This window comes from Centropristis striata, chromosome 1, assembly GCF_030273125.1.
Source record: "Centropristis striata isolate RG_2023a ecotype Rhode Island chromosome 1, C.striata_1.0, whole genome shotgun sequence".
NCBI lineage: Eukaryota > Metazoa > Chordata > Actinopteri > Perciformes > Serranidae > Centropristis > Centropristis striata.
Window position 1 is genome coordinate 8,827,672 of NC_081517.1, and position 18,984 is coordinate 8,846,655.

The window sequence follows — 18,984 nt, forward strand, 5'->3', positions numbered from 1 at the left end:
CCTTTCTGTGTGTACTTTTGTTGAGAGCGTGTGTGTGTAGAATGTGTGGGAGGGATGTGTAGCTCTAAAGCTCTTTTGGTCTTGGCGGTGCTCGCCTCTGTCCCGGGTCATCCGGGCCGGCCAAGCAAAATAACAGGGTTAGGAAAGTGTGAGCTTTGTTTTATTACATAAAAACCTTGTCCTGCCTACAGTGTGCTCATTTATCCCACATCAGCAGCACACTGTGTTTTCTCTAGTTAGCACTTTGCCTTTGAAAAGACAACAGTGTGAAAATATAGTGCAAAAATATTTACAGACATACACCAGCTTACTTCTAATACTGTATCCATGTGTTGTATGGATGGTAAAGAGAAAAGTCTGAACTACAAAAGCTTTTACAAGCAAATTAAACATATATCAGTTAGATTTGAGCTTGTTTAGAAACAATGTGAAAAAAATAATGATAAAGCTCAGCATTCAGCGTTGTGTCACCTCATGTTGATGTTAATTTGTGCACAACAATTACAATGGTAACACTTTATGGGAGCAGAACATGATTTATCATGAATTCATGAATGATTTAATGCCTGAATTAATGAATGTACTTCATGATCTGTCAGGAATGCACACGAATGAATAGTATGTTATGCATGGGTTAATGCAGAAATAATAAGTTCATTTAATGCAACAACTAAAGTGTGTGTGAGTCATTATATAAGATGAAGTCATACAAAAGTAGTGCTCAGTTAATCATAATTACAACACTTGAAATTCAACAGAATACGGTTTCTAAGCATGTCCCTTTAACTGCAGACTTACATGTAAGGAAGACATGAACAACATTAATAACTCAGAAATCATGATGATTGACATACCGTAGCTGTTGCATTAATGCATGTATTATTCTTGCAATAAATCATGCATGAGTTACTATTGTGCATCAATGATAGTTTGTGGAGTACTACATGAAATAATTCATGCTTTTTCATGGATTAAGCCATTCACGAATTCATGATATTTAATCTAACTTTTACATGAAGTCTTACCACTACAGTTCACAAAGGGACCATATGGAACCATGTGCTTTCAAATGATTTCTCAACATCATTTCAAGAAACACTGACCGACCCAATGAACCCTTTGTAAAAAAACAATTGACATGTTACAAATCACTATAAATATAACACGATAGGGGCTGTGTAGAGTTGTTTCCTATAAATATTAGGCAAAAACCTCTTGTTTGTTTTTAAGCAGCTTACTGTAATAATTCATCAATTCCTAATGACTGAGCTGTGTAGTGCTGCTCTCTGCCCTGCAGAAGGCATCACAGCAACATGCTGTGCAAATGACATCCAAACGCAAAGGGTGCATCCCAATACCCACATTACTGTTCTACTTACTACGGCAGAAAAAAAATGAGTATGTCCCGATGCAGAATGCAAAAAGTACCAGGATGTCTTACGACAAGCCAGTATGCAAGCCAACATGCTTTTCTGGTTCCTCTAACTCACAATCCTCTATGCAGAATATATAAGCCAGAGGGTGAAAGTTGAAGAGAAGTAGTTTTTCCCCAATTGTACATACTGCATGCAACAATATGTACTTTGTAAGGGAAGCTGCAGTACGTGCTAAAAGTAAAAAGAAAAAGTTTGTCATTTGGAGCGAAGGAACCCCTGATTACCATTATAATGAACAGACTTTGTTATTATTAAAGATGGATTAAAAAATGTCATGTTTTAATTCATCACATTTTATATTTACATTTCTTCAAAGCAATCATGAACATTAAAAATGAAGTAAAAAATATAAAATATTATAGCTTACTGATTATTCAGAAACATCTCTATTTAGCCCTTCCACCAACATCTAAAGCTCTTTAATTATAGCATTTAAGCCACGGGGAAAACATATTTAACATGTGAGTATTACAAAAGACCTGGACACAGTGTTAGACAGAGGTTTAGTAAAGGTTGTGGAAGAATGTGCTCCATGTTGCTTTTAGTCCTCTTCATGCTGAGGAGCTGTGACACATCCTGATGTAGTCACAGGTCATGAGTCACGCCAAGGTCATGCCAAGCTGGGTCATGCATGTCGCCTCAGCCTAACATGTCAGTGGTCACGTACATTCACATACTATTGTCCCCACCGCCTCACACTCTGTCACTGAATATGAAGTATGTGTATCAATTCTGCAGAATGTAATTAACAAATGTTTGCACAACGTCCTCTTTTCCCCTTTTTTCTCCTTTGCTCTTTTCCCTCTTTTCCCACAATCTGTCCACTATCCCATTTCACAACTTCTCTGCACCTCTATTTCTTATATCTTTTTATGTTCTTTTATTTCTCTCCTTTCCTCTTCGGCTTTACTTCCACCGTCACTTTTCCCAATGCTCACTGCTACCTGGACTGCATGCCACAAAGGAGGACAAAGTGGTTAGCATCTTTTTTTGTGTTCTCTCTGTGCTGTGAATGTGATGTTTGTGAAGGTAAAAATGCTGGCTGTGTTCAAATCTGGAGCTAAGATCTCTCTTGTCTGTTTACAGCATGTTGACCTCTATCTTGGAAAGGTGATGCAGAATATTTTTTAAATTCAGTTTACTTTCTTCCATATTAGCCATTGGCCACTTTTCATTTCCCAGCTGAAAGAAAAAAGGGTTGAAAACCAACAATATCAGATGCAAGAGAGCAAGCTATCGGATTGGAACAGAGCCAGTGTGTGTACAAATCCACTTATGGATTACTGACTTAACTGAACAGAGGGAGCCCCTGATAGGTCATGGCTTTTGTTAACTTTGATTTTTTCGAGCATTTACAGTACTGTGTGGGGTAGAGCTACGGTGTCCTGAGAGGATTTTCTCTCCAGTGTAAACCCTGACTAACTCTGTGTCCGTTGTCTGTCTCCTCCCCTTGCAAAGTGTCTCATAGTGAAGGACAGGGTAAGGCTTGCTGGGTGATGGATTTTGCTGCATGGGTCACTACTATTGTCTCCCCTTCACACTTGGGTCTGTGCTCATTCACAGTATCAGAACAGGAATTCAGACCCACTATCAGCCTCACAGATCATTATGGTTCAGCAGTCCCAGGGCAGCTGGCTGGTGATCCTGCATCAGTACTCTAATTCTGAGAATGAATGCAGACCCTGAAAATCAACGGGCAGAGCGAGCATGAGCCATAATATACTGTAGGACATCTGACCCTTCTGACCCATCCTGACCCCTCTTCCTATGGCTGTAGGCATGGCTCTGCTAAAGGGGGCCAGTGGATACTGGTTCAAATCCTTGACAAAAATGGGGATGGGATATTGGCGTTTCAGATGGCATGCGTTTAAGAAAGCACTCTATACAGACCATTTATTCGAATGCATAATGACTGCACACTTATGCCTGTGCATGCTGTCCCTGCCTGTGTGTTTGAGACCAGACCAGCCTTGCCATGGGGAGACGGGAGGGGCCCAGGTATATGTTCCACTTTGTCCACTTCCCTGTAATGCTTGGTCGCTGCAAAATGTTACCAAAGTTTTGTTACTGCTGAGCCCTGTCAAAGTCAGAAATGGAGAAGAGAATGACAGTGAATTTTAGTTTGGGATGTCGCTGAGCCCTTGAATTTTCAGAAAAAGGATTCATTGTTTGACTGTGCTTGTGCATCCGGATGAGGCAGCAAATAAGTCAGAATAGAAAAGAGAAAAGTTGACTCACGTTCTTTATGCAGGCTTTGATGTGCTGTTTATGGTATACTCATGTAGACAGGAGCGTCTTTAGGGGGAAAAATGGTGGAGCAAATACTTTGGACAGATGCAAAACCAGAAAATGACAAAGGTGATAATCCAAATGGGGACAAACCTGGTCTCATACCTGGTTATTTTTGCACTGCAGAAAAAGCCCAGTTTCATCATGTTGTCCTTCCACTTAATCCCATCAGAAAGATGCTTGAGAACCTGTTCTTCACCAGGTACTATTTAATTAAATCCAAAGTTTCTCCATCTGCTAGTATAATCTAATCAAGGGTCCGTAACGGGTATATGTGGCAACCATGAAGATGTCCAATTTATTGTGACTGCGCAGACTTGTCCAGACTTGTCCGGACTCAGTGTTACAACTCTACACACTAGCTCAAAAAGTTGCTAAAAGTCCTCACACACTGTTGCTGATTTGCATATTGTTAACCTCGCCATTTATATATATTTAAATCAGCATCAGTTCAGTGGCTGCGAATGCCCACAGGAGAGGGAGAGACACCATGCTGTTGAACTGCTTACTCTGAGCAGCATGCATGGGAATAAATTACAATAATATATTTATGACTTTTTCCCTGATGGTCTGATAAATTGCTAAATTTGTTACTAGTCGCTTTTTAGAGGGAAATCACTGAGAGGGTTTGAAAAGCAGCTAAATCTAGCTATAAAACTTACCAAGTTGGCATGTCAATGCGACAAGTGGTAGTGTAGCGATCGACCGAATGTGTGGGGCCAACCTCTAAGCCAACTTTAGAAAGTAGTATGAATATAACTAATATGCATATGTGGCATCTGCGTATGCATCCACTTGGGAAGCTTATGCTAGCCATTTCTTCCTGGAGAACCACTTCAATTTGATTAACCTTACTAGAAGTTTGGCTTATAACAATATCCTACCAGACTTATTAAACTTCCTATCTTCTCATAAAGACACACTTGTGCCCACTACAAGCAAATGATGACATGTTTGCTTGGCAAATCATTGGCCCTCATTTATCAAAGGAGCGTAGAAACGGGTGCAGATCTGGTTTATGAAATAAAAGTACTTATAGTTATAAACTCAAACAAGTTCGGTGAATATTTTACATTTGGACCACAGACTTAAATGTTTTCATAGCTTTTTGGTTGCAGCCAGGAGGTAAACAATGTTTAAAGTAGGTTTTAATTCAAAAAGAAGAGGAATTTCTCAGAGGCAGAAGGTGAAATGCTCACGTCCAACAAACTGGTTTTGTTTGGCAGCATAAAAAGTGAAAAGGAAGGAAATCAGTGGTGCTTTCAGCAGAGTAGCAGACCATTCAACTCCCGGCGAGGTTGGAATAGCCTATTTAATTTATACATTGTGATTTATAAAGCTTATAGCATATATAATATGCAAATATTGAAGGAGACGATGACGCTCCAGTGTCCGAGCCGGATAACATTAATTGCAGAAGACAATAACATTTAATAGGCTCGGCTAGTATCTGTTTAAAGAATTTCACAGTTGAAGGGTATATTTATTTTTAATCAGGTTTTTAGTGATACATAATATAGCCTAAACATTCTTTGGTTTGTCACCATTAAAAAAAAATACACGTCAGAGCTTTATCAGCTCCAGGCATCGATACAATAGTCGAAGATCAATTCTCCGACTCAGACGTGTGGACTTCACACTGACTCAAATTTGCGCACACGAGCTGAGAGCAGACTGAGATCTGATCGTACCCTCCGCTCACGTCCAAATTGATAAATGCCGAGGCTTGCGTAGAAATGATCTTGCGCCCACTTTACGCTCACTTTCTGTCGTACGCTCGTTAGATAAATGAGGGCCATTGTGTCTCTGGTAATGCACTACATGGTTTATTACCTTCAAAAAAAACTTTTTGGCCTCAAAATCAGTTTGTTCTTAGAACATGATAGACACTGCTTAATGTGATTAAGCAATATGAGTTCACACATAACATAATTTATAACTGCAAATTACAATTTGAACCAACCACTGCTGGGTGACATAAAATGTGTCATACTGTAAATGTTCAACACTTTCATCAGAAGGCTCAATCACCATTTGTATATGGTAAACTCATTCAGCGATAGATTTAAGAGATATGAAAAGGGTTAAAATCATTAGTTTTACCCTTTATCAGGCAAAAAACATATTTGGTAACTTCAGTGGACATCCATGTGGGATCCCCCTGCTCTCCGTGAGGTCGTAGAACCACATGTATTTCTCCCAGCTAATCAGCGAAGATCAGGCTCCATCACAGTACAAGCAGTACAATAATAATAACTCAATTGACCTTGATTTGCAAAATGAAAGGGAAACATTTTGAAAAAAAGTCACAAAAGTAAAAGTCTTGTAATATCCTCCAATAACAAATTAGGTAATCATTTCAGTGAGTGCCCTACGAAGGGATACACTTGAAATAAAAGGATAAGCTCATTTTAATTACATTATCAGAGTTTGGAACCAAAGGTCAGTCATTGGGCGGCTTTGTAAACAGAATCAAATGCCAGCGGTTTTACGTTTAAAACAGTTTCAGTGTGTGATAGAAAGGCTAAGCTTGCTAAGAAGTTGATGTGTATTTCATAACCCTCTCTGTCAAGCTGCCCTGCTACTGCTGCTGCTGGTGCTATAGGTTGTTAATGGCTGAGTGTTTGTTTATGTGTTTTTAATGTCAGCTCCAGATGGCTTCCAGAAACTGAACAAACCGCTGACAATCAGTCTCCTTTGTAGAGGAGCACTGCCTCCCAGTGGATAGCAGGCAGGCGCTGGCTCCTCACACACACACACACACACACACACACACACACACACACACACACACACACACACACACACACACAATTAAATGACACTACTTTTATAGTTTTTTTATATTCAGCATACATACAGTACAGAAACACACACATTATAGTGTAATATACAGCTACTTTAAAAAAAAAATTTTTTTTACACATTATATAAGTGTTTTTTCATGATTTAAATGTACATGTTTAATTTGGGGCTCTTCTGGTTGTTTCCTATGTTAAGTATTTGGTACTCTGTGTAGTTGGAATTTGGTTATCAACACACAGACACATGCTCAGATTCAGCCACACACACTCTTGCTTGCTTTCTGCATCAAGCTGACACTGCACTTTTTACCGGAAGGGAGGATGCACTGCATAATCTCAGTCATGTTCCTCAGCACTAGATGACTAACCCGCTGCTCTCTCCTCCTCCTAACACTCCACTCCTCTCTCTACTTTATCTGTAACTCTTTGTTCCTATCATCTGTCATTTCTTCGCATTTAACTGTGCGACGCTATGTCTTTTCTCTCTTCCTGTTTATCTATCCTCGCACCACGTTTCCTGGACTAGTAATGTGCACAACCTTATAGCAAAGCCTGATTTTGGAGATTTCCTTCACAGCCACGGTCTATGTCTAATAATAGGATCTGGCAAAAGTCAATAAGAACATTCTCGAGAAAAGTCTTTAATGTTTGTTTAGTGGTTTGTAATACTGTTAGAGCTGCTATTATTATCAACCCTACTAAAAAGTCATAAGTGCTTGCTTATATATGGATTTGAAGTTTTGGCTATTATTCCTACCAGTAAAATAACATTGTACTCACCAAAAAAGAAACATGGTCAGGACTATGAGCCACTATGTCAATATGTTCCACTAGCTGCTGTAACTCAACACAAGCACTACTAAAGCACTTACCATTAGAAGTTGAAGGCTTTTGTATTTTTAGTAAATGTACAGGGTGATTCAAGGCCTGCATCACCTTGTTGGGTTATTTTTGCAATAATGACTCGCTTGTATACCATCCCGTAGCAATCTTCTGCTCTTCATAATTAACAGACCATAGAATGCCATTATAAAATATTTCACAAAGCCATTTAATAAAAAAAGTTAAAAACTTCAAATCCAATAGTTTATGATGTAATTGTAATTAAATCTTCATAACTTGTTTTTGTCTATATTCATGATATCCACTAATGCTCTTTTCTTGAGCTGTAATCTTTGTTATCTGAAATTTCTCAGCATTTCGCTCTATCATTGTTCTCCCCAGAAAAAGACAGCATCAATATACCCTTAAATGACAATTGTTCATGTTCAAGTGAACGAGTCTTTGGGTATAAAAAATGCGGTGGAAGTTCCTTAACCCTACACTTTTTCCTATAGTGCAGTGCCATTGGGGCAGGTTCAACATGCAGGTATTATATTCATAATAATATGATCCCTGACCATGGCAGCCTAAATGTCGAAGTATCCTTGGGCAAGATACTGAACCCCAAATTGCTCCTCATGCTGCGTTCATGGATATGTGAATTAATTCCTGTTGGTGGCAGGTGGCACCGTTTAGGGCAGCCTCGTCCACCAGTATGAATGTGTGTGTGAATAGGTGAGGGAACATTGTCTGTAGTGTAAACTGTAGCGCTGGCCGCAAAGACTGAAGTGCTATATATGTGCAGTCCATTTACAATTTAAGTGCCACGTGCATAAACCCATATGATTCGGTTGAGAAAAGAGGACAGCTATAAGGAAAGATTGCATCCATTTAGCGACCCCAATCCCCATGATTGTAAACTGATTGGTCAGTAATGGCAAACAGAGCATCATGACTAGTACGGTGTAGCTAACTGACCCAGCATTGACCCAGTGATTTCAGATGACTTTTGTTAATTATGGCTAGTTTATGTTAATTCAGAAGCTTGGCAGACTAACATTAAATAGTCAAACAGAAAGTGGGACATTATTTACAAAAGATAGCATCCATTTAGCAAAAATGAAATGGTACACTTATGTTACTATTTTTAGTGGACTTGCTTGTGTCCTGTCCAGTCCACTTAGCAACGTAAACACAATTGACCATGAGCGCTGTTGCTTCCAAGAAAACCTATTACAAATCTTTTATCAACCAGCCCTTTCAACCATTCCTACCTACCTTTCAAGGCAGTTCCAGGGCTGGTTCAGAGCCGGTGCCTGATCTTGAACCAGTTCCCTCCTTTTTGACAGCCAAAGAACCAGCTCTCTGCCAGGAACACTTAGCGTACATCAGGGGCTAGGGGTGGGATTATCGTGAACAACAAGACCAACTAAAACTAATTTTATTTTATTTGTTTAACTGCAACGTGATTGATACAAGCTCGCGTTTGTGGGTGATTGTTAGCGTGTTAGCTTTAGCAAGCCAGCGTTAGCGGGCTAGCATTAGCGGGATACAGTAAGCTTAAAACAAAGTCTAACATTAACATCTTGCAGTGTTAATAAGAACATAAACACCATCCATAGCAATCAAGAGGAGCAGAACAAATGTGTACCAGTCATGGAGCATCATTTGTAGAGAGATGATGTAGTCCTCCATTGTTGTTACTGTAATCACGGAGAGCGGAGATGTTTCCAGACGTATATGGTGATGTGATGACGTGGCTCTGGAGCCTGTGTAAAAGCAAACAGGTTCTAAGAAGGTGCAACCAACTGCGAACCAGCACTAGCAAAATAACCAGGTTCACTTTGGTCGAAAAGGTGTAAGTATGAGCTCATTGTAAGCACTGCGCCTCCTTGGGTCCTCAGCAAGTATTCATCCGATTCACATCCAACTTCACACTTGTTGCTGAGGACCCATGCACGCACACACACACACACACACACACACACACACATGCACACAAATCAAATGTACTTTGTCCAAACTTTCTTATGAGGAAGATATTTTAGACTGCATTTTTTTTGTCAAGCAATAATCTTGTAAAGAATAGGTTAAATTGCCCTAATTTTGGTTTAAGAAGCAAACTTTATATTCATTGATGTTATTTATTAACAGTTTTGGAAGGCACAGACAATTATGTCATCCTGATGATAGGGGTGCCAGATCAGTAAATACTTATGTTTATCACTACGGAGGCAGTTATATACAGCATACAGTATTTGTTGTTTAATTTGCAGGGCTTGTTGGGAAATGTAGAGCACTGAGAACAGCGAGAGAGTCTTCTCTGGGATCTTGAGCTCCGCTTCCCTTTCAGCCTTCCTCACCACTGAATGCATTTGGCCTGCTTGCAGAGTTGATCTACTACCTTATTAGAGGAAATGGAGCATTATGTCTTTTGTGGTCGTCTTTCTTCCCACCATTCAGGATTTACCATTCCCTGAACGATGGCAGTTTACACCCAGCGCTGCCTCATATGTCATTCTGTCGAGGTGTGTGTATGTGTGTGTGTGTGTGTGTGTACTGAGGGCAGGGTCACTGCACACGCTCAGTGAAAGCCAACCACACCCTCCCCACGGCCTCGCCACCCCCAAGGCTCCCATTTATTCTGCCCATTTAAGGAAAAGCTGATGTTCACACAATTCGCCTAAATGAATGCTGTTCTCGTCGTGCGCTGCTGTTGAATGCTGCTGCTGTTGGCAGAGCTGCAGACGCACGCCTTCACCATTTTGTCAGCAGATGGATGGAGCAGGCTGGGGGCGGGAGACGAAGGGAAGGGAGAATGGGATAGAGGGATGTGAGTGACAGGTGTGTGGTGTCTTCATTTGTCAAGTCAGCCAGGTGTGTCAGCTGAGCTAGAGGTTGAGAAGAGATGAAAGGAAATAAGAAATGAAATGAGTAGAATGAAAAAAAAGGAAGAAAAAGAGGAAAGGGGAAGTAAAAGAGGGGAAGAGAGGAAAACAAAAGGAAAGGAAAGAGAAATAGATACAGATATAGTACACATATTGTGTGTAACATTACAGTTACGTTCCTACTTATGTTATAATGCATTAGTAGTTTGTTAAGTTTTCTTGTTCCAAAATAAAAAAGGTAATTTTCTTGATGCCAGCTGTATTTTGCTACAGTAACTTCAAACTCCAGTCCTCTGTAATGAATGGCATCATAGGGTTGACATCGATCTACTGGTGGAACTTTGTGAGACTTAATTGCTGAATTTAATAAGCATCTTTTTCTGTATTATATAATGTAAAAAAAAGTTCTTATTGGCACATATTGGACAACGTTTTCATCATTCCAATATATCTTTGAGAGTGTGACTGGTATGTCAGTTGAGGTCTAAAGTAAAGGAAAAAAAATGAAAGGAGAAAAAAGAGGAAAGAGAAGAGAGTATGTAAGGAGAGAAAGGGAAGGAAATAAGGCCAGTAAAGGAAATCATGCTCAGGTTCATATCACATAGCAAATGCAAAGAGAACTCAAGGCAGTCTAAATGGCATTGGTGCAGTATTTTTAGGTGCCTGTGCTGTTATTGTCCTTCAGTACTGATACACACTCTCTTTTTCTCACTTTTACAGGCACACACACACACACACACACACACACACACACACACACACACACACACACACACACTGCGCTGTCCCCCTTTCTCTCTCTGTGATTTGGTTACCATGGAGAAGCACATTTTTTAGGCAGGCGGAGGTTGACATTATTACATGAGCAAGATGGCACTGCTTAGTCTCTCTACACACACACACACACACACACACACACGCACACGCACAGGCACACACACATGCACACACACACACACACACACACACACACACACACACACACACACACACTTCGCCTACTGGCAGTCGCCCACGCCGCACTCTTCTAGGCAAGAAGGTTTCAGAAATATCCTACATATAAATACTGTGTACATATCTGCACACACGCATAGACACATTCACACAGCACATCGTGCTCCAAAGCATGCAGTTAAGAGATGAACTCGAGGTGACACTAGAGTGGGCTGCCTCTGGACGGAGGGAGCCCATTGGATGGCTTAGCTGAGGGTCTGACATCACGCTCCGGCTGGTCCAGCAGCAAGCACTACCGCATATACATGTGTCTTACACACGATAGGTCGTGGCTTTTGTATCTTATGGACATAAATACACACATACTCACAGACAATTAATTCCCCCTACAATATCTATCCTCAGAGCACAATCACTCCAGTGAAGGATTATATGTATTATATCCTGTGTGTGTGCCCATGCATTCTATAACTTCTTTATTGTTTCCTACCCTCCCCCCCATCTGCAGTGTAGGCTTTAAAGCACATAAATACATGGAGACGTGCCATTAGAAAATTAAATGGTTCTTAATGTCTCTCTTTGGTTTGAGTACACACTGGGCCATGATGTCATCCCATGATGTGTGTTTTTCTATATGATGCTCTCATTCAAGGATTAAGCATGTGGATTAGAGCATTTACTCCTCTTTGTTGGCAGCAACTAGCAAAGCAACCTAAAGATACTTACAGGCCATACTGGGGTTGGTGAAACCTCAAAACTAGGCCTGGAAATATTCTATACTAGTGTCAATATGTTTCAATACCAATGCCAAATTATATCTTACTTTGTTTTTCTAACAAGGCACTATTTTTTATTTCATAAAACGAGTCAATTTCCAATGTTGTCCAGTTTTGGAAATCTTGCGCTTTTTGGCACCTGAGAAAACTGAGAATACCAAACTAACTAACTGACTAATGACTTGTGTTAAAGTCTAACTGAGTTGCTAGGACTTGAAAATACTTGATACCTTCCCACAAGCTATGTGACATGCTATCAACACTACTTTGTATGATTAAGTTCTGTTGCACTTGTTTAAAAAACTTATTTTAAGAGAAAAAATGGCATTAAATTTGGTCAAGTGCGCACTGAAACTCAAAGTTTGGACTTTGGATTTGACTCAAGATTGAGTCTCCACTTGGGACTTTCAAAACAATAACTTGGTCACACCTCTGCTTTACAGTTTTGATACTTGTTTCTATGAACACATTTTGGTTGGTACCAGTAATGTTCTGAAGTTCGGTACCAGCCTTACTCAATACAGTTTGATTGACATCTGAAATGTGTCCATAGCACCAACTCTTGAAACCTGTCAAATATCAAAAGTTTAGATAAAATGTTGAGGGTTTTGTAGAAAAAAAAATCTTCAAAGTAACATTAAAGAGTTTAAAATGGCTTCAGCAGTTAAACAGGTATCCAGATGTTTAGAGTAATTTAACTGTAGAAATGTAAGGTGCAATTGGTGAATTAATTTCTGTATGTTTCACTGTACATAAAGTAGCTTATATCCCATCATGCATTAGAGGCAGAAGGAAGAGGGGGGTTGGGGCATCTGGGCTTAATCTCTAACCTGTGTAGTTCTGCCTTAGGGGAATGGTGAAGGAGGTGGGGGGTGGGGATATACAGTAGGTTATAAGTTATGACTTGTAAACTGGTATTGTCATCTGATGATGAGTTGAATAATGGTGAGGGGCTAAAAGGATTACTGGCCACTGCTAATCTGTGGCCTCTGAGCTGAGGTATAGAGCTGGAGAAAGACAGAGAGAGACAGAGACTGTAGTGTGTGGCTGGGCGGCTGCCCGACAGCTGTGGGCCGTGCGGGCAGCTGATTTACTTTAGATTAGTCTGGACATGCGCCAACTAGGATTCAATCAGGCCATGATGAATGTGCTTTGGCGCGCTGAAGGCTAACTGCTAACTGCTAAACTGACTGCTAACAGTCCGTCCCAGCGACCATCAAGGAGTAACATTTTGGGCTTTCCGGAGGTCCTAGAGGTGTTTTGTTTTCAACTTGTGCAACGATTCTGCAGTGGAATACATAACTGTGTTTTCTTTTTGCTTTGGATTTGTCCTCTGAAAAATAAACCGTCGGGATTATAAATACAGAGGGAGATAAATCCTGTTTTTGTGCTGTCGATGTGAGGTGATATTCCGTAGCCATGGCTACATGTAAGTATTTGATGTTGTCTGTAGGGTTTGATTAAGAAGATGAATGATCGAATGTTATCCCAGGAGCTGTACCTGGCTGTGGTCATCAGTCTGACTTTGTGATGGTCCATTCATAGTCTAAAAAACAGAAAAGTATTGGATGTGCAAAGATGATCCACTGACTAGAATAGCTTTATCCTCTCTCCTTTTAAATACATATATGCAGTACAATACCATTTAGAGTCCATCTTTCCATCGTCTTCTTCCACTATAGTATTACAGTATTTTTGTAGCCCCCTGAAGTGTTGTTTTTATTATATCACCGACTTGAGCAGAATGGATCAATCTACAAAAGAATACATTTTATTAATGGGTTACAATGCAATAAAAGCAAAAAGATTTGCAGCAGTAGAACCACAGGGCAGGTGAAACAAGACCTCTTAAAGGGTTTCTGTAGTTTTTCTAAATAGCAGTACCGTAGCCTCCACCAAGCTGTGTTTACAGATAATGGATATGTTGAAACAGCTCAGTCTGTCATGTCTGAGTGCTCTCTAATATTTGATTAGCGGTAGCAATAGAAGGAGGGGAAACCATGTGAGGAAATCTTTTTGAAAGGTAGCTTACTGACATTTATGTGAGGTGAAAGATGCTATAAAAGATGACACAAAATAACATGTATCTGCTCTCATGATGCTAACAATGCTGCATTTGTTCAGTTCTATGCTATATGTTCAATAAAATTAATTTATGTCATTTAATTTGTGCAGATTATTGTGTCACAGGCATGCCTAACCACTTTTTGTTAGGTACTCTACTTTTTCATGTTTTTCTTTATTGCTACTGAACCTAGCTTATAAACACTTTCTTTCTTTTCAACCCCTGTAGGTAATGTGGGTATGCAACCTGTGCCGTAAACAGCAGGAGATTCTCACCAAATCAGGAGAATGGTTTTCGGGGTCAGGGGTGCGGCCTGGGAGCCTGGGCACCTCCTTGAACGACCCAGCCACTGGAGGTGAGGCCCAAAGGGACAGGAAGCTACTCCGCTCCAGGTCCCAAGCCCCGCCCTCAGGCACCAACACCAACGCAGGGTTGCCGGACGGGACACAGCCGTCTGCTGGTGTTACTGCTGGCAAAGGTGCTGACACCATGCCTGGCTCCCGCTCTCAAAGTGAACCACCTAGAGAAAAGTAAGTCATTAAGATACACACATTGACCACAACTTTGGTGATATGTTGGATCTTTTTGCTCCAGCAGCTGCCACTAAAAGAAGCTCTAACTGTAATTGGCTGAGCATCAAAACATATGGGATTTTTAGGACTGATACCCCTTTTAGACTTGAGACCACTTGATACCTTAAAGGTATAGACCAAAATAACTAAGTACAACCATGATTCCTAAATGGTTGGGACATTCAGAAAACAGAACAAAATGCGATAATCCTTTGTGACATATATTCAATTGAAAACTGTACAAAAATATCTCTTAAAACCCACGTGCCTGACAGTGGGTGGGGGTAGGGGAAAGCAGTGTTTATTTGAACTGATGTAGTTTGTCACTAGCACTTATTGATGCACTAATATCTCTTATTGCACTATACCTTGATTGTTTGCTTTTATTCTTCCTGTAAGTCGCTTTGGATAAAAGCGTCTGCTAAATGACTAAATGTAAATGTAAATGTAGTTTAGGTTGTGTTAGCTACATGCTAAACAAGTACAACTGCAGTGCAGAAACTAGGAGATGTTATCTTTTAAATGAGGCCTCATGCATGCATTTTGGACTTACAATTTTTTTTGTTATAAGCTTTGGCTCAAAATGTTTTTGGTCTAATCCTAACCCTAGGTAAGGATTAGGTTTTAAGAGGTTGTGTTCAAAGTGATAAAATTTTGTTTTGTAAATATAAACTCTCAATTCTGAATTTGATACATTCTGTTTTTTTTTTTTTTTTGTTTGTTTTATGCAGCGTCCCAACTTGTTTGAAATCAGGGCTGTATTGAATCTATAAAAAAATTACTACTTGTGTGGTTTTACAGGCAGCCAATCATAACAATTACCCTTTGTCCCATACAGCATGTGGTGTGGTAAGGCTGAGTGTGGTATATTTGATGAAGTTAGCAGTTCAGTGTGTAATATATTCTGTATGTATCATCATTTGGATGGTAAGGCGTGGTGGTGGCTTTTAATGCAACTGAATGCTTCCACTCACATAATGGGTATCATATGAAGTAGGAAAAAGAAATGTATCAAATTAATACTATATTGGTATGGGTATCATTTTAGTATTGGTAGTGGAATGGTCATTTTTGTAATGATACCCAAATCTATACACATACAACCTGAACGGTGTCTTTTTCCAACACGATGGGAACTGGAGAATTGGAGAATGGGAGCCATATTCTTTCAAAACCTAGAATGGTAGGACTGCTTTCTGGCTAAAGCTCCTGTTGTTTTTTTAATCCCTAGGGTAAAAAAAAAGAATAGATCTGTGTTTGTTCTCGCTTAACCAATAGAAAAGCTAGGTCACAGGTTTTAGTCTTGAGAGGTCTTTGATTCAATCTCTTTGTTTTCATCCAGTGGGGGAGTTAGGTAAGAATTGTTGGCTAGTATAAGTTTTAATCTGTTGGTATAAATGTGACCAAGGTTTAAACATAGAGAAAGGAATGAGCAAAACACCCTTAACACACTATATTTCTTCATAGAAACCCCCCTCTTCTTAGCCCTTTTTTCATTTTACTAATGCCTGCTGAATAGATGCTCCTGTGATTATGTATGTGTCTGTAGACGATATGAAACATTGTATTATAAATCCTTTTCTCATACAGGAAAAGGCCACTTTCCCTCCATGAACAAAATGGTAAAGGAGGCATGGGGCGAGGTAGTGGCCGAAGACCTGCTGGGAAGTTGCAATCGCAGTCGTCTCTGGATGAGCGAGTGGTTCCAGGAGAGAGAGGAGAGAGACGCTTAGGAGATGGACGGAGACTGGAGAAGATCCATTCTGAGGACTACGAGGATGGGGAAGGGAACTTAGGTCGTTTAGATAAACATCGGAGACGCCCAGAGGATGAGGAGCAGAGGGAGCGCCAGCGGCGTGAGGAGGAGTTCCAGAATCGTTACCGCAGTGATCCCAACCTGGCGCGATACCCGGTGAAACCACAGAAAGAGGAGCAGGAGATGCGCATGCATGCTAATTTGTCTAGGGTCCGCCATGAACGACGACACAGTGATCTGGCGATCAACGAGGTTGGGCTGGGACCTGGTGACGGAGGAAGTGGAGGAGGGGAGGTGCCTGAAAACCGTCTGGCCAGGAGGGGTGGAGGTGGGGAAGGAGACCGCAAGGCCATCTTGGACAACCACCGAGCCTACTCAACGGATAGGACCGTGGGGGTTGGAGGGGGGGCTCCACCTGCAGGAGGCGGAGTGAGATCAGGACCCCAACCTGGGGGACCGGTGCCTCCAGATTGGGGCCCGAACAAAAGCCGTCCAGAGCCAGGTACAACACGGACTCCAAGGGACAAGGGTGGGGATAACCTGCTGAGGAAGGACTCTCAGAGCTCGGACCAGTCGGAGTCTTTGCGGCCGCCCCCTCCACGGTCATACAAGAGCAAGCGCGGAGTCAATAAGAGGCAGATGTCCATCAGCAGCTCAGAGGAGGAAGGCGGCTCCACGCCCGAGTACACCAGCTGTGAGGACGTGGACATGGAAAGCGTCAGCGAGAAAGGTCAGTCAGACAGATGTGCTCACTCCACTAGCTTACTAAGCTAAATCTATCTGCGCTTACATACCTTATAACACTGTTGCTCTCACCCATTTCCTTAAATTAGACACTGTTCCTTACAGTTTTATTGAACCAAAAGTTGTTAATGACCTGCAACAACTTTCACCCAGCCCACATGCTCATCCTTAATCTGCACACGAGATTTTCATTCTATCTACCTGAATGATAGCAAAGATTAACTTAGATCCCTACGTATGTCGTTTTCTCACCATTTCAAGAGCACTTTCAGACTTTGCCTTCATCACCAGACTAGTGTGGACAGGATTATTGTAGCTGCTAATTAACCTGCAGCTAATACTCTGAGTGATAGAAAGGTCCCTACTGAACAATTGAACGAATCACCAATCATCAATTATGATTTAACACTTTTTAACTAGGAAAGAAATGTTATTCAGATGGAAGATGCTTGTAAAGATTCAATTAGCTTAAAACAGCTAAGTACAATAAGAATGCCACGATAAAGCTCCTTCCCATTGCTGCGTCTTTCCTCTTCCCACACTTGATAGTCATATTTTCTTAGCCCTAGCATCTAAAATAGCCTTGGTAGTAGAATTATGATAATGTGCAAAAAAGCAGTAGGAGATTTTCACTTGTACGATTATTATAATACCAGCAAATTCTAATTTCGGAGTGTAAAACTATACGATAAGTGATAGGATGAAGCCCACACCCAGCATACAGTGATTTACTATCCCTGTGTGTCATCTACACCTCTGTGCTGTGGCTAAACCCTACTGCTCCCAGGACAGCTCTCATTTATTTGGAGAGTCCCTGTGATTTAGGCCAGCAGATTTGTGGAATTAGGTCAGTGGCTCGCATGCTACGTAATGCTTCGCAAATAGCCAGCTGCACCAGCCAACCATAGACCACCAGCAATAAAATCGAGCCTGGCTGCGGTTGCATGCAGTATGGTAGCCTGGCTTCTTGGTACCTATGTATTTTGCTGCTGTTACAGAAGCGATGCTAGGCTGTGCTATAAGCCCTGGGAGAGCGTCTAAATTCAAGAGGCAGTAGGTAGAGTTAGCTGTACTCTATCAGCTTATCTCTCTCACCGGTCACAGGAGGGGTCTGTTCCAGATGTTTTAATCCAGATTACTATAACTCAGGGACTGGTAATGGGTAGATGGTGTGGATTGGGATTATTAGCTGTTTTAAACACTCTTTAGCTAGCTGGGCCTCCAAACAGGATGTCTCCTATCACTCTCATCTGTGGCATGAAGCAAGTTTTGTCGGATAATGCGCTGAATGTTTCCCAAAATAAATGCATTAGATTAAGTGAGATGGTAACACAAGGTCAAGTATTCTTTTTCTGTTTTCAGACAAAATGACATTTGATGGGATGTTGTTGCATTGGGGTCGGTTTCAGCTGATCACATTAAGTCGAGACGTGACAGTCTTGGCAAGAGATGGTCTGGATTTTACTGCTGGTTTATGAAATGTGATAAACAACCTGATGTTATGTGCCAGCAATTAAAATGCCTCATAATTAAAGTCTAAGGGCTTCTAAAATTAAAAGATAACAATCTTTGCTAGACTGTAACCCTCCTCAAATAAAACAAATTCACATTTTGACATTTTTTGTTTGTTTGACTGCCCTAATGTTACTTATGCATTCCACTCAACAATGTGTTTTACTTATGTTTATGTTGCCTCTGTGTTGGCTGTGCATTAACCTAAAAAAAACTTACCAGGGCAAGTTAGCCAACCTCTATTATGCAAAAGCCGGAAAACAAACCTCCGGTACAGGCATGTCAGTATAGCTGGCACACAGAGAGTGAAAAGACACTGTAACATTGTTGCAGTTATTGTATGTTTCACAACCACTAACACTGAGT

At 40.8% G+C, this 18,984-nt stretch overlaps 1 protein-coding gene across 6 annotated transcripts in view; it reads left to right on the forward strand.

Annotated features, from left to right (window-relative positions):
* rims1b (regulating synaptic membrane exocytosis 1b) overlaps positions 1 to 18,984 on the forward strand; it is a 99,272-nt gene that overhangs the window by 30,477 nt on the left and 49,811 nt on the right. For 5 of the 6 annotated variants that reach the window (XM_059329615.1, XM_059329624.1, XM_059329632.1 and 2 more), the window contains exons 3-4: positions 14,263 to 14,564; positions 16,197 to 17,092. In XM_059329615.1, the coding sequence (XP_059185598.1) occupies positions 14,263 to 14,564; positions 16,197 to 17,092 (1,198 nt within the window). Of the gene's footprint in view, positions 1 to 2,400; positions 2,413 to 2,894; positions 2,916 to 14,262; positions 14,565 to 16,196; positions 17,093 to 18,984 lie in introns of all 6 variants that reach the window. The other variant, XM_059329640.1, reaches the window with a different exon arrangement.